Here is a 24,905-nt window from a genome sequence, read left to right as displayed (position 1 = left end):
CAATTAAATTCGTGAATTTGGTAGTTCCCAGTCCTTGCGAGACAGAGCCATGCAGTAATTTTTGTTATCAACCCACAGTTCATTATGGCAACTGCTCATTACCTGTCAGAATGTCTGACTTTGCTCTCAGTTTTTTCATTGACGTTTTTGCGAAAACCTACAAAGAAAAGAACACTGTATTGATCCAGTCTTACCTTTATTAAAATATCTAGACATTGTTAAAGAAAACAATTATGTGAAAGTGGGTCACAGTTTCTGCAAAACATTCGAGCAATAAAGGCAAAAAATAAAGTTTAACAAAAAGCGTCTAACACGCTTACGCATATTCTGTAGCTTGTAACCCGTATTCTGCGTGTCTCAGTTTCTTCTTGCAAGTAAACTCGATTGCTGGCGGCTCCCTCCACTATATTATTTGCCTCCTTTACTTATAACAGAAATGTTTTCTATTCCGCTGAGCAAAGCGAACGGCAATAGAACTTACATTCAAACTTCCTAATAACGAGACCGTTTGTAGAAGGGGTGGATTGGACAACTGAAAGGCAGCCGCTCCTGGAAGCGGCTTGAATTCTACAAAGCAAAAATAAAATTAAAAGTTAACGGGTTTTTTTTTGTTGTTGTTTTGTTTTTTTTTTTCATAACCTATCAATAATTTTGCCCTCCTTTACACGACAAGCTTTAAGATTCCTGCAGTGTAGCTAACCAAGCTCGGCTCATTTATTCGCTCCCGCGATAACGAGTTCAAATGAATTTTCTGCTCAAAAAGAAATGTTACAGTAGATCGATAACAAGATTTGCCACAAGTCGACCTCCTAAAATTCAGGGTAGAATAGCTAAGCGAGCGAAGTAGACTTCGATGTTTCAGGCTGCCAAGCGCCCGAGCAAGAGGCGAAGTCTAGAAATCTAGATACCAGTGTTGTTCGGCGGGTAATGAATAAACAAGAAGAAGGACTTTTCTGAAAGTTTAATCGATAAGTTGCGAACTACAAAAAAGAATGGCTTCCGTTAATGGTATACAACTGACTGTCTCCAAGTGCATGCATTAAAAAATGGCGACAATAAAAGCCAATCGTGCCTCTGAGCTTCCCGACTCTTCTCTTCAAAATTAAAATTCTCAACCTTGCTTGTCAATAAGCAAGTAGCCTGTGTCACAGCCGTCCTATTCGGAAGAAAGAAAGAATCGGTGAGACGGGTCTCTCTGATTTTTTCCTTCGGGGAGGGCATCTGTGAAATAAACAAATTTTTACATGCATCCTGAGGGAGCACGTTATGTGTTTTATTATATTCATAGTAATAAATAACAATTACCGTGCCCCATTTCAAAACGACTTGATCTATCGTGTCCCCACCAACCAGAAAACCTAAGACAAAATCATATTTAGTCAACTACAACTTCAAAGGAAGTGCTACCAACTTAAGATACGAAACCACAGGAGCCAGGTCAATATTAACACATTTAATTTCGCGACAATGTCATGAGGTGTAAAACGGCCGTGGATAACTATTGAATAGTGCAGAATGCCATAACAGAATACACCATATTCGTATTCTCGGTATAGGACTGGAACTAGCTTGCAACTGAGGCTAATGCGTGGAATCTTTTCAAATGAAACATTAAGACCACCCCTTCCCCCCAATTCAATGATGGGGAAAATGGCACGCTTTGGGTTTAGCGCCAGTTCATCATTGATTCGGGGGAGGGGGGAGGGGGTGGTTTTATTTCTTATCTTATTCCGTCCAAGATTGTAGTTTTAGACGAATATGGCCTATTGCCTTTCAAAACGAGGTCTGCTGCACGAAACCTTTTGTCTGAGAAAGACTATCCACGCTTTTGTTTTAACAAACATTTGACTGGGATTCAAACCATAAACATCTCACACTGTAATCCACTGTAAGAACGATGGGGAAAAGAAACTTTAACTTACTTCAATACTGGGCTTACAAGCAAGCTGTCTCGTATTTTAGAAAGCAATGTAGCCTGATGCTCTAAAGGACGGTGGTCTGGTAGTCCGGCTGAAGTTCCCAGGTTATCGCCCTCCCTATGACTAGCTGCGTTCGTGTTCGGTAATCGCGTATTTTTAACTCCCTCAGCCAACAACACAATGCAGCCAAATGACCAGCCTCCAGCCAGTGGAGAATGCATGTATGACGCCCGTATACTTGTCCACGGCTTGAAGGCTTTTAGTTAGGACTAAACATGGACTATGCTTAATGAAAGTTCCTTTTCTCGAAAATTTGGCATCAGAATTGAAGTTGCGAATAAAGTAATTAAGAGCCTGTTTCCAGGTTTGGTTGATATTTTGTCAGTCTTGAACAACTTACTTTGGAAGGTCAAAGTTACAGGCGTGTTTCTCGTGTACAAATGCCCCTGCTATTCCACCAGGCCCAGAATTAAGGTACTACAAATAAACAGTTCAAGAGTAAAATTTGCTGCTGAGGCACTCTCAGGCAGCTACCTACAAATAAACTACGTAACACATCTACATCTCTCAGGCAGGAGTGGATTTGGGGCGCTGAGATATCAACTTTATTTTGCAGTGGGCAATGAGTCTAGTAAATGAATGAAATATTGTTCCCAACACGAGAAGACAAAGTTCACGTCTTCATGATGGCGGGCCGCTGTAGGTAATCTTTATTTCGTTATTACTACGCAAAGGCGGACATTGACAACATATATATCCTCACTAGTGAAGGATATAGAAAATATGTCAACAGGACCCCAGATGTACGTAGTTTAGTACGATTTTCTAGGGCTGGTCTCTTTTCCGGTAAAACACTCCTTTATGTAGGAACATGTAGGTAAGCGTGCCCCCACCCCCGAAGGTACGGTTTTCGCACATTACTTTACTTCGGTATTCAAGTTGGTCTCGAGAGGTTTTATCTCCCAAAACTGCTGCGATAAAGATGCAGGCAATTACCAAGCAAAGACAAGCCAAAAGAGTCATACCAGGCCAGCTTACCTTGTATGAACACCAACAAGCAAAGTCTACATTCCAATCATGAAGGTGAAGTTCAACATTTCCTACGGCATGAGCTAGATCCCAACCAACGACACAGCCCTTAATTACAAGGCAATACAGAAACAAAAAACAACAACAAAAACATGACCTTAAAACTAACCAATAACACAGCATCGAAAACAGCAAGGCGATACAGTAGTACATCTTTTTGAATTTAAATTGGTAATAACAAGGACATGAACAGATTGTTGCTAGATTTGATTTCAGAAAAAGGCTGCATGTGATAATTAGATCTTATTAACACTGGCTCATTGGATAGCACAATTCAGGAGTTTTCATTGCCTCAGCCATCATGGTATGTAAGCAATTATAATCCAAATATTTTCGCTTGCGCGTGATTGGTCTAAACGCGTCACTGCACGTGTTGCGAAAAATATTTGAAGGATAATAAACACAGTAGCCTCTATTTGGCGCGAAAATATGCTCGCATATTTGTCCTCGGACATTATCTGTTCCTCAAAGCTCACAGTTTTCTTGGAGCTACACGCTCAGAAAACAGTTTACTTCTCGGAACATATAATGTCCGTGGTCAAATATCTGCAAATTTTCGCGTCAATGGAGACTATTGTTTATTTACATCATGCTCTGCAAATATGACAAGCGTACGCACAATTTTACGGGCTTTTCTTAATATTATTTGAGTTTCTATATTTAATTATAATTATGATTTTTATTTTTTTGTTTGTGGTGTGGGGGGAGGGGAGCGTCTTTAAAAAAAAAATAATAATAATAAAAAAAGCAATTATTCCACTTGGATACGAAATGGTAATAGCCATCTCGGCGCTACGCACTTCGTTGGCAATCTTGCTTCTCAAACTCATTAATAATTCATCGCGTTAGAACAAATAAAATTACAACCTGTCTTAATTAGCGTAGAGTTTGATGATTTTACTTGCCCGTTTATTCCTTAGTTTTTGTTTCGATTAAGAAGATATATCAAACACTCGAGACAGTGTTTCATCGGCTATCCAAACACCTCGAATTTCGTCAAAAATACTCCGCTGCGCATCGTATTTTCAACTCTCTTCTCGGCGTGTGGATATCCTGATGAAACACTGTCTCTTGCGTTTGATATATTAAATCTCGCATCCAACGCATGCTCGTGGAATAATTCTGATACATGTTGTATTTATGCAGTCTTCAACCTGCTGAGCCATCAAACACGTTTGTACCAAAAACATAGCATACAAGCTTGTTAGCAAGGAGTTTGATAGAAATAAATGGTTAATGCTTACCTTTTTCTGTGCAAAAGCAGTAATCCTTTTCATGTCAAAAAACTGTCCAGTGTAGTACTGGACACCTGAAAAATAAGATCAATATGGCACAGATATGCATTGTACCTGGACAAAGTTCACGACGTCCCCACTTTTGATTGTCTACAACAAACTGAGTGGTAATCAAAACTATTTGTTCTGGCATCATAAGCTAAGGACGTCCAACGTTCTGTTCAAAATGGAAATATTGACATTTGTCATTGCCGGTGTTTCACGTTGTCCAGAGAACCGAGATGTGTTTGTTCAAACCTGGCCAACCCCCTCCCCCTGCCCCCCGCCCCCGTGAGGAGGTGTAGTCCCAGAAAAATTGGGTCGGGGTGTGCGGTCCACTTCCCAAAATCCTCACCCTATTTATGACCAAAATCTACGATTTTCCTTACCCTATTTACGACCTGATCAACCATTCGATACCCTGTTTATGACCTGACCCTTAAATCAATACCCTGTTTTCGCAAACCCCCCTTATAATTAGTTCCCTAATTTAGACCAATGTTATATTGCCGTAAACATAACTTGTGAAAGGCTTTTATTGATGATCTTATCCATGATGATGAAAAAGTAGCTTCTTCCAAAAAAACAAAACAAAAAACTACCCAATTTAGGAATAGAGTGCAAAAACCATACCCTATTCATGACCAAAAAAGGCTGAAAAAACCATACCCTTTGGAGCCGCAATACGAACAAGGTATAAGTAGGTGTTTACACACGCTAAATGTTTTTCCAGTAAAATCTAATACTTCCGTAAAACGCTCAAGTCTAAACACGGCATTAGATGTCTTAGATGTGTACTTGAATAACCTAACAATAACTTAACTGACTGGTGGGTTTATTGCGTAGCTACCGTTGCGTGATGTTACAATGTTAAAAGTTACGTCCAAAGTCTACATTATTCTATGTTCTACGTACAATGTAATCAATCCAAGCAAAGCGACCAGACCAACGCGTAAATCAAGAGTTCAAGACCGAAGAAAAAGCTATGATATCACCATTTGGGGTTCCGAATGTTATCTGCCTCTGCGTTTATCAGTGTTTTCTTTTGATTAGTTGTGGAGTAACATCGTGTTTGCAGCATGTAACACAGACATTGTTTAAGACAGTCTAGCTCTAGTTTCCCCTTCGCCGAGTGCCACGCTCAATGTTGGAGAAACCAATTCGAAATCAATCATGTAATAGAAAGTTGCAATCAGACCCTTGCAGTTTTGACGTGATTTCAAACACAGGCGGCCTAATACACCGTAGCCTGCGAACGGGCTGCCGGCTAGGACGGAAAAAAATTCGGCGAGCGCGAAACAGAAGAATTCGGACGCTAAATACACCGCCAAAGCACAAGCTTAAAACTCCCCCCCCCCCCCGGGGGGGAGAGGAGGAAATTCCCATTCAAGAAGGACAGGGGTGCTGGTGCAGGGGTGCTGGTGCAGGGGTGCTGATCGTACCTTTTAGGGCTTCAAAAAGCGCTTATGGTACCTCTTAGGGTGTTCAGCCTCAAAACGTCCACACCCGGGGTCCACAGCGGGAGCTTCAGCAGTACCTTTTTATATAGGAGTCCCCTCCGGGCTTTCAGCCGTATTAGCGCCCCCAGCGGGGGGGGGGAGGTGATAATCTACAAAGTTTTATACGGGCAGGCTCTGCCCCCAGGTCCACCCCCTTACCCTTTTCTATACCATTTTGACGGAACAGGTAGCCCTTTCATATACCCCATTTCTCATGCTTTCATAACCCGCCCGTATTTTCGCCAAAAAGGAAATCTTCTGGTCATTTTCATGTAGTGCTTAATAAACTAAATGACACAGCCATAAAGTGCATCTGTTCGAAAATTATAATTAAAGGCCCTTTTAAATAGCTAAATAACAGATGGCATGTCATGCATCCAGGAGGGATAAGAATTTAAATATTCCTGGTCACTTGATACTAAACAAAGGAAGATAAGCTCTGACAAGAAGGAATACTCGATCAAGTGTACTAAAGGCAGCCATCAATACCCTCAATTGATCCTCGATCAACACGCGATTGACACTTGATCAACCTCTCAATCAGCAATTGATTGATACTCGTTCAGCACCCGATCGACATCTCAGTCAACAGTGGAAAGTCGACTAATTTTGCACACATGCCATCAAGACGGTTAGTGTAGATTGATACATGTGAGTCAGTTGGGACTTGGCCAACTCTCAATCCACTGTCGATCAAGTGTGGATTGAGTGTCGGTCTAGTGTCAACCAAGTGCTGATTGAGATGTCAATTCAGTGTTGATCGAGATGTCGATCAAGATGTCGATCAAGATATCGATTGAGTGTCAATCAAGGGTATCGATTGACACTAGACCACGGACGCCTTTAGTACACATGATCCAGAGTACTTTGGCCTGATGGAGACTTACTGTTAAATATATTAAACCTTTCCTATTATTACCCTATCAAGAAGGCTTTCTCGAATGTGACACGCTAGTCCTTGAATTGCCATCATTAGAGAAGGACAGGTTTAGGTTAATGAGTTAATATTCATAAACTTATTTTAACGAAGATGAGTGTGCAGACTGATGTGTGGCATACAATCAATCGCTAAATATCACCTTGTCCCTTTTAGCAAAGAAGCATAAATTTAGACTTACCACTAAACATAACAAGTGCTATTGAGTCTCCCTGATCCTCGATAATGGAGAGAATGTCTTCTGTTCTTAGTAATTCCTCACCCTGAGTAACAGGCAAAGTAGCAATTAAAAGTTTAATAAGCTCATGCATAAAAATTGTGATTTTCTTTTCTTTTTACTTCTTCTATGAGTGAATACAATATTTTATTTTTATTCTTTTTGCTGAATGTCACAAGCAACAGAGTAAAAAGCTGTGGAAAAGAACTCAAGACAAGACAATCGACAATTTCTCACCCATGGGGAAAATTATGCACAAGGCTGTCCATGACCATCATTCAGCTTGTGTTAGTTTTTTCCCAACCAACAAATAATAGTTAATGGTTGGGCATGAATTAATTTCACAATAATTGGTCAGATGTGTTATCATAATATTATTAAAACTATGACTAACTTTAAATGTTTCATTGCTCACTGAAACCAAATATTTTAAGTGTATTAGAACTACAACAATGCCACTCACTGCCTGATTTCAAGCCGAAAAGGACTAGGTACGAGTCTGTAAATTATGGGATTAGCAACTATTGACCCACATAGTCAGAAAGAGCACACCAAGATTCACAAAATCTCCACGTTTAGTGTTAAACAGGCTAGTTTTGACTGAGATAGAGCCATTTAAAAATGCCAAAATTACACAGAAGTATTTGGTAATCCAAACACAGCGTCCGGATGGCCATACATTTTTTTGTAAATTTTGATCTTTTCAAATGGTTGTATCTTGCTTATTATTCAGCCTATTTGCAACAAACTTGGGGATTTTGTAAAGCTTGGTGTGCACTTTATAACTATGTGGATCAATAGCTGCTAATTCCATAATTTGTAGACTCGTACCTAGTCCTTTTCGGCTTGAAATCAGGCAATGGCCCAAACTACACAGTACTCTATCAAGTGACCTAATAACCAGCCAAGCAAAATGAGGGAGTTCATAACTGTGTATGATCATTGAAGCATTTGTCAGCTTAAGCTCTGTAACAGTGATTCAATCTGTTTGCTAAAAATGAGGTAATACCAGGTTCATGTACAGCTGACGGACAGGCTGCAATATTTTTATTGCAACTATCCTAAAGGGTGTAGCTAGGAGGGTCAGGGTTTTTTTTTAAAGCAAACAACCTACAACAGGTGGCAAAAACGGTGGAGGTCGACATGAGAATCTGGTGAGTACCCTCACTTTGACAGAGTGTGACCCCCCCCCCCCCCTTTGAAAAAATCCTGGCTATGCCCCTAACACTAGGTGCATGGTATAACAGAAAACTAAACAGGCTATGATGTACAGTACTCCTGAAAAGAACTTTAAATCCATTTGTACAAGGGTGAAAATATATATTTATTTAATGCACAAAAATTGGAAAGAGGAGTCTCAAGGGCATAGCTAGGGGGGCTCCTGGGGGGTCCTAGGGGGTCCGTGACCCCCCTTTTGTAAGCCTTTTTTTAAGCAAACAACCTCCAACAGGTGGCCAAAACAACATGACAATCTGGTGAGTACCCTCACTTTGACACAGTGTAACCCCCCTTTGAAAAATCCTGGCTATGCCCCTGACCCTAGGCACATGGTATAATAGAAATCTAAACAGGCTATAATGTACAGTACTCAGGCTTTTAGCCATAGGGGCATCCAGGCATCCTGTGGAAGGCCACTTACTAAGAAAAAAAATTTTTTTTTCATGCATTGCCCCATAAATTGTTCAATTGAGCAGGCCCTATAGCACTTTTTGGAGGGCCACTTTTCGAATGCGGCCCCATACCCCACTGGGGGCAATAAGGATTGATGATGATAACTTTTCAAATCCTGGCTAAATGCCTGACAGTACTCCTGAAAACAACTTTAAAACCATTTGTACAAGGGTGAAATTATATATACACAAAAACTGGGAAAGTGCAGGAGCTTGGACTAAAAAGAAAATGAGATCACGGCAAAAGAAAATTATAATTATATATATTAAGCTTTAGTAAAACTAGACTGTCTTCAATAGACACATCATTTTCAACTTGGAAAATATTTGTTATTTTCCAAGTTGTAGTGGTGGAACAATTTCACTCTATCATTCCTTCACTCCCTCACTCCCTCACTCCCTCACTCCCTCACTCCCTCACTCCCTCACTCCCTCACTCCCTCACTCCCTCACTCCCTCACTCCCTCACTCCCTCACTCCCTCACTCCCTCACTCCCTCACTCCCTCACTCCCTCACTCCTTCACTCCTTCACTCCTTCACTCCTTCACTCCTTCACTCCTTCACTCCTTCACTCCTTCACTCCTTCACTCCTTCACTCCTTCACTCCTTCACTACTTCACTACTTCACTTTCCATTAGACATTTGGAAACCTGGCGGGGACTCCCATATGAAAAGGCAAGGGATGCTGCTCGGAAAATTTGAATTTAACTCTAAGGGAGACTAATGTGGACATTGCTTGAGCTTTATTAGACCCCATAAAGATACCACTTAAAACAGAAGAGGTTCGATCACTAGCCACTGTTCAAGGAAGGATCCTGCATGCACTTATAGACCCGACTTGCGAACTCAAGAGATCAGCGGAAATCAAGCCTGAAAACAGATATAAATTAGAGCGTTTCTTTTATTATTATCTCCTCGAGTGCACCCTGAAGGATACTTTAACAGCTAAAAATGGTGACATTTCGTCATCAACACCCTAAGTGAGACCAGAATCCTTGATTTGTACCCAAGATGACGGAGTCCCCCCCCCCCCCCCCCCCGGGTTTCAAACATCAGCTATCTAAGGCCGTTTTACAGTCACTTGCAGCGTGACAAGTTAGTTATTTTCGAGACTCGGGTAGAAGGTATAGCGATTTTTTCATTGTAAGGAAAATACTCATGGTTCTTGCTTAAAGTAGTGATTCAATTCAGGGAAAGTCTTCATGGATTTTCCTTCACAAACTTATGCGATATTGTGAGTTCGAAAGCAATCGATATAAACGAATGATTAAAGGCCACACAAATTGATCTTACCATTTTTGACAACAGCACAAGGAGGACATGTACAGATACATGTAACTTAAAACCTGACCTAAGTGGCCCCTGAAGACCTGTTTAAGGGGCCAGTTTTGAAAGGGGTCATAAATTGAAAGCTACAGAAGGAAAAAATGCATCAGGGTACCAAGGAAAATAAAGCAGTTTATTACTAGGATCTATGATAACATTTAATAGCAAGACTTGTGCTTTTTGAAGTGTTTCTTCTCAATAAAGTTTCTTTTGATTCCGAAGATGGCATTTGTTGTTTTGTTCATGCCTGGCTGTTCCGATATGAGGGATCTGTGCATTACAAGAGAACAATTCATAGGCATACATGACGTAGTCAATGATCAAGGGTTTGCAATGCATTATAGGGTGACTTCAAACACGGTCAGCGATTTGGAAGCTTTCTGGTGTGAAAGACTCAATACAGCAAAGCAAAAGGATGGATTGACTTCTCTCCTTATGTTGAATGTTTTAGCAGCAAAGATCTTTCAATACGGTTTTCTAGAAGGACATACTGTGTGACAAAATACCGTTATTGATTGTCAACACAGAAAAGTAGTCGCCATTATGGTGACTAAACCAGAATTTTTGGTCGCCAAGGATGAAATGCTAGTTGCATTGGCGACCATACTGGTAGCAATTTCAAGCCTGGGATCATGCTTTTAAAATACTATGCCTGTGTGAAGCCTGCAGCCTTGTAAAAGGGGGTCTGCTAAATCTGCGAGCCAGCGAGCCATGCGAGCCATGGTGTGAGCCATGCGAGTCATGCGAGTGATGCAAGTCATGCGACTCATGCAACTCATGCGACTCATGCGAGCCATTTATGCGAGTATTTTTTTTTCTTCAACTGGTCTGGGAGGTCGTTGACTTTTCGCCAAGAAACATAGATCTCGCGCCTGACTATCACTAAACTATCACTATAAACCGCTTGCCCGCCATCTTGAAAGCGGAGATGACCCTGGGGATGAGTATAAACGGTACAACCTCGCTCCTAGGGTACTCTCTCTTTCCGGGCCTGGGAAATTAATTTTAAATAAAAATTTAGTTACAAAAGTGCCTACAATTGAAATATTCCCAAAAGAAAATCCTAATCTCGCTTCGGTTACCAGAACTATTGCTGGTGCGGCAAATATGAAAAATGCTCTAAACATCTGCACATCGTGCCAAGTCTTGCGTCATAGTAATGGCTACCCTGAGTGTGATGAATTTTTTTCTTTGTTTCATATTTTTGTTGTCTGGAGAAAATTTTGTGTATTCAAATCGCCCAGGATCCGCAAAAAATAAAAACGATGCGTCAAAAATTTATTAAGGTTCAGGACTAAAGTAAAGAAATTTTCTGAGAGAAACGTAAGGCTCCACCACCCCACCGCTACTCGAATGGGTAAGTGAATGGTATCCATTGGCACCTGTCTTTCATTGATATCCACGTTGAAAATCATTCAAGAAAAAAGAGAACAGTACTTCAGGGCAACTCCGTGTATTGGCGTCAAGAATGGTGAGTGAATCGCGTAATTTTAACAGGTTCGCTCTTTAGTGAATCAGAGTTACCAAAACTTTGTCAGTTGGCTGACTGCTACATGTGGTTGTCCCTTCCCTTAGAATTTAATATTGCAATAATTTAATATTGCGATCTTATTCATCTTGTTCCGTTGCTCTTGTTCTTGTTGTCATGTGAATGTAAATGTAACAAATAAAAAATCTTAACATTTTTACTAGGGCTCGCATGACTCGCATGACTCGCATGGCTCGCCCTTTGGCTCGCATGGCTCGCTGGCTCGCAGGTTTATAAAACTCTGTAAAAGGAAAGGGCCAAATTAGCCCGTTTTTCATTTTTCTGGGGGCCAATGATCTCTGATTGCAATGCAGGATTCCCACAATGGCGCAGTCTGGCAGAAACACTGTTAGATATATACATGAAGTTTAGAAATGTTCTGCAGATATACATATTGTAGCAGTAAACAAAGAAAAAACAAAGAAATATAGAAGTGGTTTCACACAATTGTAGATTCTAAAGTGTTCAATACAAATACATGTACATTAAAGCAGAGTGAAATACAAATTAAGATAGAACAATACATGTATATTGTTAGTAACTTCATGTAAATGATTAAATTATTTTGATTATAATAACTGTTGCTTCGTGTATTACATGTACATGTGGGTCAATTGGGTACAATTAATGCTTTTTTACCGATTCCCTTTAAGTTCAATTAAAATGATATCTTCTCTGTAACATTAACCCATTGACTCCTGAATGATTTGCACGCGACCCACCCCTAAATTCCCGGGTGATTTTTGGACATTTCAGAGCAAGCATGAGCACTAAAAATAAACCATATGCACAGTAACCACACAAACAAGATTAGGCTTAAAGACTTCATTTATTTTAAGTTGAATAAATGAAGAGCCAAAATATTAAAAAATATCAACAAAAAGATGTCAACTTGATGTTTAAAACTGATAAGAAAACAAGAAATTACATTAATAAAGTGTATTATCGTTTGTCAATCTACATCTCAAGTGACTACATCGTGAGACAAACAATAATACACTTTATTATTGCATCTACCACAATGAATAACAACCTTTTCCTCGACAAGAAATTACATTATTTCTTTAACACGTGACAAAATGCCCAACAGAAGCTGAGAAAATTGAATATGCGAAAATGAGTTATTGTTGACTTCGGAGAACAAATTGAAACCAAATGCAACAGAATTTCCATTCTTGTACTATAACGGCTAACATCTGAGAAAACAACGGAAATTAAACGCGAAAGGCACATGCAAAAACCAATTTGAAAGCAAGAAATCAAATAATTTCTTTGCTGCACGACGAAATATTACAGCGCTGCAAAAGAAAGAGTCAAAAGACGTCAAAAACAAGTTAATTATTTTGAGATCAATCATATTTCAGCTGTGATGGTTTATATGAAATAATTCATATATGAACTGCGGTTGTAGATGAAAGTGAAGAATGATCATCGCAGTTAATTTTCCAATTTAAGCAATTGGAAAGACAAAGCCTGAAAAAATCAGGGCTTCAAGGGGATTCGAACCTGTGACCTCCGCGATACGGATGCGATGCTCTACCAACTGAGCTATGAAGCCACACGTTGGGAGCGAGGTCAATAAATTGAGTTCATATCTTCCCGTAAGGAGAAGTTTCGTATTTCAACTGTGCTAAATTAGAAGCCACTTAATTCTTTACTCGACAGTTCTGTAATAGCCGAATAAGACTCGAAAAATTATATTTGAACGAAGCGTTCAAGCGTTCCTTTTTTGGGATGCAAATGGAATGCAAGACTTGTTTCATATCAAGCTATGCACTAAGAGCTGCTAAATAAGCTATAGTTTAGGGGTATACCTAATATAGTAGAAGATTGATACATTTTTGAAGTTTTTCGTATTCCTATTTTAAAGCAATTTCTCTCAAAATGTCTACCACCTAAATAGCTGCTGAAGTCAATTCTTAAATAAGCTGATTAGTGACTTTCAAATGGCATATTGTACACAGGCAGAGTGTCTTTATTTGCTGAGTTGGGAAAAACTGCGGTACGCCTTAGGGGGTAAAGGGTTAAGTCCAGGAAGCTGCTTTAAGTCCATGAGCTGTGTTCAAAACTCACTTGAAAGTGCACCGATCATCATATTTTCGCAGTGGTTGAAGGAAGGAAAATTCTTCACCAGAAAGGTTTGAGGACTCTGTACTCCTTGATCTTCCGTTCTGAGGCCACCTGAACATTAATTTGTATTTTTCTTTTCTTAATCTAAATCCCAAAGTAGTAATTTCTCCTTGTTAGGAAATGGGTAAAAACAAGACCACAGGACTTTAAGAAGAAAAACCGTCTTTCTAAGACCCCTTAAGTCTTTTAAAAATGTGCTCAGCAAGTCAATTCTGATTGTTTTTTTTGTCCTCAAGAACAATAGAACAATAAGAGAACCAAAAAGTCTTCAGGGAGGGTAGGAAAGGCTATTGTCCCCACGTGCTTTATTTCGGGTGATTATGGACAGCACAGGAAATTGGAGAGGTTTTTTGTATGGGCGGTTACGGGCAGCACGGGAGTCAATCGGAAACAAATTGTATATGATGAGCTCAATTCAAATTTGATATAATTTCTGTTGTGTATATTAGGTACATATATGTGCATGACATGTTTTGGACCACAATGTACATAGTCAGCAATGTTTTGTGACTTTGTTGAAGATTAATCTCAATAAAAGTCATGTACACAAATACTTAAGTCATGTACCTCTCTAGGAGTTGCTTCAATGATTGCCTCAGCTGGATTGTATCCATGGAAATGAATCTGTGACTGCACTGCATACTGTCCAGATTAAATGAATAAATCACAGTACTTAAATATTAAGTAACAGTAAAATTCCAGTTGAACTGTTCGCAGAGGTGATGGACAAAACACTGACCCCTAGTCCATGGACTACTCTAATGGACTACCCAAATGGACTACCCTAAAATGGACTACCCCTAAAAAATACTTTTTCAGATGACAGGTATGTTAAGAAGCTGCGATTATCTACTTACACTGCCTGGAGGATGCTTTTTTTTTCGTTCTGCATCGCCTTCAACTGCCATTTTGAATAACTATACTGAATAAAACAACCGCTGTACACAAAAAGCATAGACTCAAATCAAATCAAACATTCTGTGGACAACTCAATCTTGCTCCCATGTGATTCAGTAGCTCAGTCTTTCTCGAACAGACGAAATGATCTTCAGGATGTTACTCCTTATTTGTTTTGCTTGTTTTGTGCCGAACATTATGGCACAGAAGCAGCTAGTCTTCTTGTTTTTTCCTGAGTGTATCAAAATGAAATAGAAATGGGAATAAGGATAAAGCTATGAGACAGCAAGAAATTCCAACGACTACGCTACAAAAATTCAGAGTGGAGTGGAAGCAGTAGTATTCTTGGCTGGCCTGGACTATAATTATGTGGAAATTTTTGTGGTTTTGAGAGACTCAGTATAATTTATGGTAGTCTATCGAAGCTTTGTTACTGCAGTATAGACCAATTTTGAAACAGTACACTTGGACAAATCATCCGTGCAGTGTAAGTATATAATCACAGCTTCTTAAGTTACATACCACTCATCTGAAATAGTATTTTTTTAGGGGTAGTCCATTTTAGGGTAGTCCATTAGGGTAGTCCATGGACTAGGGGTCAGTGTTTTGTCCATCACCGTTCGCAGAAGAGTTAACTGATCACTCAGAAACTAATTATGATTTCATTTTTTTAATTGTGAATTCTTAATCAGTGAGATAAAATTTCTGGAGCACCTTGAAACAAAAAAGAAAGAAATTACAAGAAGTTCTTGGCATTGATTTTACACAAATAATGATGTTGAATAAACAACATTTATTTCACAACTTTCAGTACTTACATGGTCAGATGGAAATGCTTTGGCTTCTACTAGAATTTTGTGTCTCTGAGAAGTTGGCCTGTAGAATGGCACCATCATAAGATGGAGATTTACCGTAAGGGAATTCATGATTGCAACTTCTATATCCTTGGCACCTAAAAATACATACAGTGTTGTAGTGCAGGAAATCAAGACTACATGTACATTGTATCTCACAGCAGGTAACTGACTTATTTCTCAGTGCCCAATAATATGATACAGTGTTGTTGTACTAACGTATATATATAGTTATGAATGTGACATCTTGCATGGTAAAAATGGAGTTGCTTGCAACCAGAATATCAAAAACAATATTAAGAAGTAAAAACGTTCTCTGGTTGAAAATATTAAAAACATGAGCTTAAAAACAGTGAGATTAAAAACACATACGGTGTTAATGATTATTAGTTGCAGGTACATGTATAGTTGCCCACAAGCCAGCCGAGCAAAGACACTCAGCTGGCGAGGCGGCAGAGAATAGTGCCGCGCGAAGAATGCTGTATGCAGAAAAATTCTTGATCAAGTTCTGAAAGTGTAAGTGTAAGTGTAAGGTGTAAGGTTGTCCTTGGTTTTAGCCAATTGCAAGGACGAAACTATTCGAGCCAATGAAAAGACGTGTTAGATTTTAGTTTTTAGCCAATCAGGAGGCAGTACATCTAGACACTTTTGGGTGGTTTGTGTTTGATGGGGAAACGTCTGTCGTAGTAGAAGGTGAGTGTTTTCTTTACTGTTGTCTTTATTGAACTGTGAACAATTTCATAGTCTCAGAATATACAGTGGTAGAGAGACCAATAGAACTAGCGTGTTATACAGTGGTTGAGAGACCAATGGAACCAGTGTGCTCGCTACTGACTTGAACCAGTGTGTTCATCAATTGATAGAACCAGCAGCAGGTCTTTTTTGCAGGGTGCAGGGTGCAGGGTGCAGGGTGCAGGGTGCAGGTTGCAGGTTGAAATTTAATCATAACTGGAAAACTGCTGGCACTTAAAAGAAACGTACAGGTGGTAGACTTACCGTGACTGTTACATGACACATTTACAATCACTCAGAAAGGTGGCTTTCGCCCAAGTGCCAAACCCACCGAAGCGATGGGAGGAGAGTATATTCCTATGATTTTAAGCCTGCAATGAGTTATTGTTTCTGAAGAAACATCTGAAATATCATCTGAAATATCTGCTGAATTTGGTTTCTTCCCTGTGAGTACCAAAATGAAAGCACACTGAGCTTGTGCTAGTATATTCCGATGCTTAAAATCTTATATTATTTCATTTCTTTATTTATTTGCTTCATTTGTTATCATGGCAATCTTCTGTTGTTAAGGGAAGTGTAGCTTACAGTTCTTGTTGGTGCTACACCTAGAGATTTCAAACTCATGCTCTGTTGAAGAGACTCGAGGAGCCCTTTGAGTATTGAAAGATCGAGCGAGGTTCGACAAGAAAATTAAATAAAAATACATGTGAAGAAGAGCCGAGTGAGAAGAAAAATACAGGACAGAATATAAAGACTTACAACATGTTTCCTGACCGTAGCGATGACGGTGAAGCTACAATGGTGGACAAAATTCCTTGGGACATTTGCATCATTGCATGAATTATCTGTGTTTTTAAAACGGAGTTTGAAAAAGCACTGTTATCCTTTTCAAAATTCGTTTCAGCCCCTCCCCCCCCCCCCCCCACCCCATACAATGTTGAAACTCTTGAGAAATGTCCAACATTGTATGGGGAGGGGGGGAGGGGCTGAGCAAGTGTAGTTGAATTCATGCGTGACTGTTTGTTTGGCACGTGTGAAAAAGTGCCACAAATGCAAATTTGTCCCAAGACTTTTGTCCATGATTGTCTGAATTTGAGTTAGAAAATAAAATGTCACTTTTCAGTGTTTTTCTACAGTTTAGATGGTTTTTTCCTCGGCTTTGTTAATAGATCGTATTACAGTAACTATTTTTGAACTATTTTGGGGTTTGTTAACGGTTTTTTTTTTGGAAGGCTGGAAAAGCAACATTCGTAAACACATGGTGTACATCCAAACTCGTTCTGTTTACTCGCGCGTGCAGTATTTGAAAGGATAAACATGCTTAACGGTAAAGGGAATAAAGGGCAGTTAAGATCATGGTGTTTTCGAGAAAAATCTCAAGGAAAACACAAGATTTTCACTCCGGGAAATCACGCGGATATGTCACATCTCAAAGTCCTCTGTAGCGCAAATATGTCATTTATCCACGACGCAGACCTCGCTTAGGACCAACAGCTCATCCAGAAAAGTAGGTCGGCCGAGAAAAATAACCGAGAGAGATGGCCGTGCCCTTTGTCGTGCATTAGAAAGATTACGTGCGAGAGGCGCAAACATTACCATGAAAAATGTAGTGAAAGAAAGCGGGTCCTCTTTGCAAATGGCACATCGCCGAACGTTTTCTCGCTTTCTCAACGAAAGAGGATACAGCTATTTTGTAGCCAGAAGGAAAGGAATCGTTTCTGGAAAAGACCGAAAGCTACGCCTGAAATACGCTCGAAAAATGAAACGTGAACTAGCGAGAAATTCAGAGTTCTTCAAAGATGAAGTTGCGTTCTATTTAGATGGTGTCTCTTTCGTACATAAACAAAATCCCCTTCAGGCGGCAACTGGCACGAAAAGCAGAGTATGGAGGAAAAAAGGGGAGGGCCTAAAATTTACAGCGAAAGGCAGCAAAGACTTGGCTGGTGGACGTCGGTTACATTTAATAGTAGCTATCGCTTACGGTAAAGGTGTGATTCTTAAAGAGGCCTACGAAAAAATGAATGAACGGCTTTTTGCACAGTTTATTCGGGAATATTTCAACATCGCGTTTGCACGATCTGGGCCAAAAAGAAACGGGCAATGACTTTTCATCATGAACAATGATCCCAGTCAACGGAGCAAGGTCACAGAGAGGGCCCTTGAGGACATTGAGGCGGTGTTGCACGAGATACCTGCCCGTTCACCGGATATCAACATCATTGAATCTATTTTCCATCTCTTAAGGATGGACCTCGAGGACGAAGCAATTTGTGAAAACATTACATCAGAGACATTTGAACAATTTCGTGACCACGTCTTCAGGTCTCTAGAGAGACTTCCTGTAGATCTTATTGATCGCACTATTGAAAGCATGAACAATAGGATTGATGCCATAATTTATTCCAAAGGTTACCGAACCAAGTATTAGAAAATTGTGTCCAGGTATTGGAAGTCATTTCCTGTTCTTTATTCATGAAATCATGTTGCGTGACGCTTGTGACGCATAGTGCACTTGCTGTATTAGCATAACCTACGGTTCTCAGTGACAGTTCTCAGCTTAAAACTTTAAAATCTGTCTATGTAGTTGCTAAACCTCACATTAAAGACACGTTGAAGACAAATGTATTTGCCGTTCGATCTTTCTACACTATTACTGCGGGAAAAATCTTAACTTGAAGCTCTACAAGCACAGTTCTCACTTTGCATTCCTTAAGTAGTGTTTTATAGTTAACTCTTCCACCTTGAATCAACTGACAAATGTCGTATTCACTATCAGCGTGTCTTTCGCGGACCAATTTTGAAGAAATACGATACATTTCACATTGACAGAGGTATTTTAGTTACTAGTTATACTTTCTTAACATTGACAAAACAGTCTCTTTTTGTCACCGAGAACTGATGGGTGAAGCCAGAGAAATGTTGACGTCACTGGGTGTCACTGTTTACATTTGTCAAGATGAAACGAGCAAAGCAGTGTCCGCATGGAGAAAACTGACATTGTTGTTCCTGAGAGATTTTTTTCGAGAAATGAAAAAAATGCCGACGGACATCCATCATTTCTGTATTTGTTCAATCTACTGATCCCCCGCGAATTAACACCATAGGAGTGTCAGCCGTTGCGAAGAAAGGTGTGTCCACTGTAAACTCTAAATCTCTCTGACAAAACGTTTTAGGGGCTGGGAGGTGAACTACGTCTCCTTCAAGCACCTGCAAAAGATCGGCCCAGGCAATAAGTTTTGGGTCCCACCTAAAGTCATTTAAGAAAATTACTTTGTCTTGCTCTGCCCCTATCCAGGCGAAAGAGCCCGTGGCTGGATTCGAAAATGTGTTGAAAATAACTTTCAGTGGCAAGAGAATAAAGCTCTTGCCACAGTTTGAGCTTCCATGGACGTAAATATTGCGGAATTTTCCTCGTCCCTTGGAGAGAGCCTCGTACACGGCTCCGCAAAAAACCGATGGCATAATTTCTTGGTTTGCCAGACCCTGGAGAGCTGCCTCAAACCATTGTCCTGCACACCCCATAACACATTCGCCATCTTTGGCTTCTTCTAAGAGTTGCACTCTTGTTTTCTTAGAACGTACCATTAGCAATTGAGCAGTAGAAAATTCTTTCACTAAAGCTAGGGCTTCGTCCACAGCTTTATGGCCATGATTAGCAATGAACTGCACCAAACACAGCTTCCCTTCTCGTTCTTGAGCCGTCGCGAGGCAAACCAACTGAAGCCTGCTCGTGATCGATTTTGTTTCGATGATTTTAGAGACGTCGTAGACAGTCAATCGTTCTTCGTCTCGTTTCATCTTTATCCCAGCAGAAACTTATTTCCCCTTTCGCTTTTTTCCTGCCATAGCTGCCTGTGTTTTAGGTACTGTGGTCAAGTCAGGGTACACCGGAGAGTGTAGTGCCTCAGTATCTTCTTTGGTGACGTACTTATATGCGCTATAGTAACTGTTATGGTGATCACTGAAATGGACTTGAATGCCGAATTTTTCGTTCAAGTACTTCTTGACCTGCAGCCACCGACCTCTCTTTTCTAATTTCACAGCCATGTGGAAATGATAATAGTTAAGATCGTCACCACTTTCAGAGTGTAAATTAGCATGAGCCTCTATGCATACTACCCAGTGCAGTATATTAATGCCATAGAACTTCCACGCTTCTATGACGGCTTGACTAAAGCTCTCTCTCATTGGAAACTTTGATGTGTTAGCTCAACTGTACGTTATCATGTACACCATTCGCTGAGTTTGCAAATCAAGCGATGCCATAATCACTGAGATTACATACACTGTACTAGGCCTTTTATTTCTTCCGAAATCAACTCCTTTACCGGTGGAACCAGAAACATTCCAAAAAAAATTCCGAAAAGCCGCAAAACAGTTCTTAGAAATGTCATTTCAATCTGCCATGTTGATATAGTCGTGTTCCAATAACATCTAGGCCTGTAAAACACCCCAGTTGTGAATTTTCCCTCGAGATGCGCACATACGTGAAATTCAGACAATGGTGGACAAAATTCCTTGGGACATTTGCATCATTGCATGAATTATCTGTGTTTTTAAAACGGAGTTTGAAAAAGCACTGTTATCCTTTTCAAAATTCGTTTCAGCCCCTCCCCCCCCCCCCCCCCCACCCCATACAATGTTGAAACTCTTGAGAAATGTCCAACATTGTATGGGGAGGCAGGGGAGGGGCTGAGCAAGTGTAGTTGAATTCACATGTGACTGTTTGTTTGGCGTGTGTGAAAAAGCACCACAAGTCCAAATTTGTCCCAAGACTTTTGTCCATGATTGTAGGTACACTGTAGAGTATAGATTCCGCAACAATATTAACTTGAAGCTATAGAAAACGTTGAAAAGATTGGCGTGCTAGGAAATGGTAATGTTTAAATAGTCCTAATTTGCATACATAAATGGCAAGCTAAAATAAAAATTCACACGTGGGGTCCTATAGGAAGACCCGAGCTAAATCTGGAATCGATGGAAACATCTGTGGAGCATCCATTCAGATGGCTTTGAAGAGATTTCACTGGTCTCAGCGTGTCAATCGATAAGTACTTATAGCGGATCGATCGTGTTTTCACTATGTGAGTGAGGCGAACTACTTTATGTAAGAACCCCTGACGAGTATATAGGTTATTAATTATTTTTAGTGCCAGGGGTTTTCCGGTTATAATTAAATTTCAACCTGCAACCTGCACCTGCCATAGAACCAGCGCATTCATTAATATCGAACTAGCGTGTTCCCTCTCACTTTGTCCTTATCAAGCTGAAAGTTCAATCGGCCAGCATGCCTTTACAAAACTCTTCATCTAATTCCAATATTGAGGGAAACTGTTGGAACTAGAGCAAATCCAGTGTTTGAGACACGAAATCGAACCAGCGTGTTCACCACAGAATTACACGAGCATGTTCATCAATCGAACCAGTGTGTTCCTTCTCTGTGTATGTTTACCCATATTGAACTGAGAGTTCAATCGGGCAGCATTTCTTTAAGAACTGTTGATTTATAACAAATATTGAAGAAATCAAGGGACAATATTGAGGAAAACTGTTGGAATTACAGCAAATGTAGTATTCAAGAGGATAATTCAAATATTGAGGAAAACTGTTGGAACTAGAGCAAATCCAGTGTTTGAGACACAAAATCGAACCAGCGTGTTCGCCACAATTAAACGAGCACGTTCATCAATCGAACCAGTGTGTTCCTTCTCTGTATTAAAAAACCCCTTATTATACCACAAATTAATCTCTCGTTGCACTCTATCGATAGGTATACCTAGTTATAGAGAAAATATTTTATGACAAATAACAATCATTACTTGAGCAACAATAACTATAACCCTATTGATGCAGTTCCAACAATTGATAAGCAAACAAAAATTCTAATTACCGACTAGTTTTGCACTTTCTGATATGACAGTGTCTTCTATTTTCCACCAAGGTAAACTGCCATGAAAATGGCCATGAACACCCCTAAAAAAAAACATGCATAATTATATACTCATATGCAGATTGTACATAAAAACTGTAGGCATATGCATGCCAGCTCATCTGGAAAATTATGGGGGTGGTCAACCATGTCTTAGATAGGAGGGGGTCATTAATTTCAGTAGTAAATCTCACATCAAACTGTTACACAACTCAGTAAGTTCACCCTAATTCCCTCCCACCCTTACATGGTGCAGCAGATTTATTGTTTCCAGTCATACCTCGTATGGTCCTGTTTCTTGTGGACCGGTTCAATAAATAAAACGTTCTCTCTCCTAAACTTTGAATGCTACATGATTTGTTCATGTACAACCACAGTTCAAATATGAATTATATCATAATTATATACTTCACATCATTTCACTCCTCACAGGACGATATGAACTCAATTAATTGACCTCGCTCCCAATGTGTGGCTTCATAGCTCAGTTGGTAGAGCATCGCACCAGTATTCGCAGAGGACACAGGTTCGAATCTCATTGAAGCCCTGATTTTTTCAGGCCTCTTCTTTCTAATTTCTTAAATTGGAAAATTTACTGCAATGATCATTCTTCACTTTCAACTACTAGTCGTATTAGTTAACCATGCCTGTGACCATGTGTTGTAGGAAAACATAAAGTTTAGATTAGCTCTCAAAAGTTTTGTACATTCAACAGACATGAGAGTTTGTCCGAGAGAATTACCAAGATGAATGTTTGAAAAATATCCTTTACATTCACCAAAATTGTTCTGTAAAGATGGCTAAATATTGGTCTTTGTATGTGATCATCATGTACAGGGACAATGGGAGTCTCCCAGATACAAACCAAATCTCTTGGTCTCCCATACGGGTCACCAATTCTTCCTGCATCAGAGGAAAGCACTTATTTTAGCTGACTTTTGGCCTTTTTCAAAGGAAAATGTTGGAATATTTGATGCATTTTTGTGGCTGAATCACTGGAGCGGAAAAACTTAGCGACCTCCTGGATTTCAATTTTTTTAATTTTAGATTGGCATCTCTGCATGAAGCCCTAGACTTCCCAGAGTTGGCATTCCGTAATGGAACACACACAAGAAAAGAGAACTTGACCAATTTTCAGTCATCTTAAAACATTCTCTGAATTACATATTCTATATAATTATACCAGTATGTACATTTTAATACTATTATACATTGTACATACATACATTTGCTGCCATTTATCCAGTTCCTGGTTGACCAAGATGCCTGCCTGTTTAGGTTGCAGGCCAAGAGAATTGCCACAAAAGTATATGCAGTCCACTTCACTATCAACTAAAGAAGTGTCAACTACAGAAAGAAAAGCAGAATATATTTTATAAGCCTTTTGGAAACCTTTCATATATATACTATGAAAATTTAATATCATATAATTTCACAGTTTTCATTGCTGCTAGCACTGACAGCTTGAGACATTTAGCAACAAAGGTATAACTTACAAAAACTTGAAACTTTTCTTTTACAATCATATCCTGCCTTGCTAATATCCAGCTACATGTATTATGGACTGAATTCACCATTATAGACAGAAGCTAATTAAATCCACTGCTGAACTACAAAGAAATGTGTGGAAACAATTCCCGCTAATACAGACTACCGCTATTACAGAATTGCTATGTATATCCTCCATTGTCAAAGTTGAGACCTAACCATAATCAAACTAGTTACACTACTTAGAGTACTCCACTCAGTGTTTTGCTCAGAGCCTCATGGTTAGTGTGCTTGACTCTAGATTGAGCAGACCCAGTTCAAGCCCTGGCTGGGGACACTGTGCTGTGTTCTTGGGAAAGACACTAAATTCTCAAAGTGCCTCTCTCCACCGACCCATGTGTATACACTGCACATGAGTACCAGCAAATGTGATGCTAGGGATAACCCTGCAATGGACTATTTTAGCACTTAGTCCAGGGGCACCCAAAGGATCGTTTTGGTAAATTATCTGTTCGGAAGTCCTTTAATCCCCTCTGATTTTCTTAAGGTTACAGTATACCTTCGGGTCGGCAATTTTCTTCAAATTTGGATTTTTGGGTCAAAATAGTGGTCGAAGAATAATCTCTAATTTCTGAAAAAAAATTTTGAAAAAGGCTAAATATTGGTGGAGAAATGGCGGTTTTACGTTTTCACCAGAAGTAAAAGTTTACCTCTTGATTGACAGCCCTATGGCACGTGTGCAATCAATCGAGACGATTTTCGCGGGAATTACCTATATCGATGTCACGAATTGACTACTCAGTTGATCAGCATTGTTGTTCTGACTACCCAGCATTTTTGGTATTAGGCGTGTCTCTATTAAGTTAGTTTAATGACTACAGGAATTGCCTGGAATCTATTACCGCACGAAGCCAGTCATAAATAAACGAATCTCGGCATAGCAAGTTTCGGACTTCTAGTAACTAGCTAAAACTGTGTTATAAATAATGAACGAGATCGCTATATATCATCAAGGTACTCGCAAATTCCGGTCCCTTATGTAAACACTAATTGATTTCTGTTACATTTCAATTTCTTAAACTTAACTCGTTTCGGAATGAATCAATTTTAACTTACCTAAGGGGAGATCTTTCATTTTAGGATAATGAAATTCTTCACGGAGATTCTTCAGTTCATCTCGCTCGTCCAACAGTCGAGCGAATCCAGCATCTGTTACGTCCACTTCATTAGACTCTGCAAACTTCAGGAGGGTTTGAAAGGGTTCAAATTTTAACTGTTCCCTGCATTTTTTCTTAAGTTCGTCAACAGATGTCATTTCCAGGTGTTAAAATTTCAGCATGAGGCCGCAGATCAAGAGGAAGCAACTTTCTTTCATTTGCACAGTTCAGACCGTTTAGCACTGGGTACTACACAGG

General features: G+C 39.7%; 1 protein-coding gene across 1 annotated transcript in view; it reads right to left on the bottom strand.

The window, feature by feature from the left end:
- LOC110057160 (kynureninase-like) overlaps nucleotides 1-24,905 on the bottom strand; it is a 27,399-nt gene extending 2,494 nt beyond the window's left edge. The window contains exons 1-12 of the mRNA XM_089272428.1: nucleotides 24,607-24,905; nucleotides 23,229-23,349; nucleotides 21,964-22,046; nucleotides 15,306-15,439; nucleotides 14,158-14,232; nucleotides 6,900-6,981; nucleotides 4,253-4,317; nucleotides 2,958-3,056; nucleotides 2,320-2,396; nucleotides 1,306-1,358; nucleotides 482-567; nucleotides 103-157 (exon numbers count right to left, since the gene is read on the bottom strand). Coding sequence (XP_089128554.1) covers nucleotides 103-157; nucleotides 482-567; nucleotides 1,306-1,358; nucleotides 2,320-2,396; nucleotides 2,958-3,056; nucleotides 4,253-4,317; nucleotides 6,900-6,981; nucleotides 14,158-14,232; nucleotides 15,306-15,439; nucleotides 21,964-22,046; nucleotides 23,229-23,349; nucleotides 24,607-24,805 — 1,129 coding nt within the window. The 5' untranslated portion in view covers nucleotides 24,806-24,905. The remainder of the gene's footprint in view (nucleotides 1-102; nucleotides 158-481; nucleotides 568-1,305; nucleotides 1,359-2,319; nucleotides 2,397-2,957; nucleotides 3,057-4,252; nucleotides 4,318-6,899; nucleotides 6,982-14,157; nucleotides 14,233-15,305; nucleotides 15,440-21,963; nucleotides 22,047-23,228; nucleotides 23,350-24,606) is intronic.

This window comes from Orbicella faveolata, unplaced genomic scaffold (assembly GCF_042242905.1).
Source record: "Orbicella faveolata isolate gen_17 unplaced genomic scaffold, um_ofav_v1 contig_34, whole genome shotgun sequence".
NCBI classification, from domain to species: Eukaryota; Metazoa; Cnidaria; class Anthozoa; order Scleractinia; family Merulinidae; genus Orbicella; species Orbicella faveolata.
Note: the sequence above shows the minus strand (reverse complement) of the source record. Positions and strands in the feature narration are given on the sequence as shown.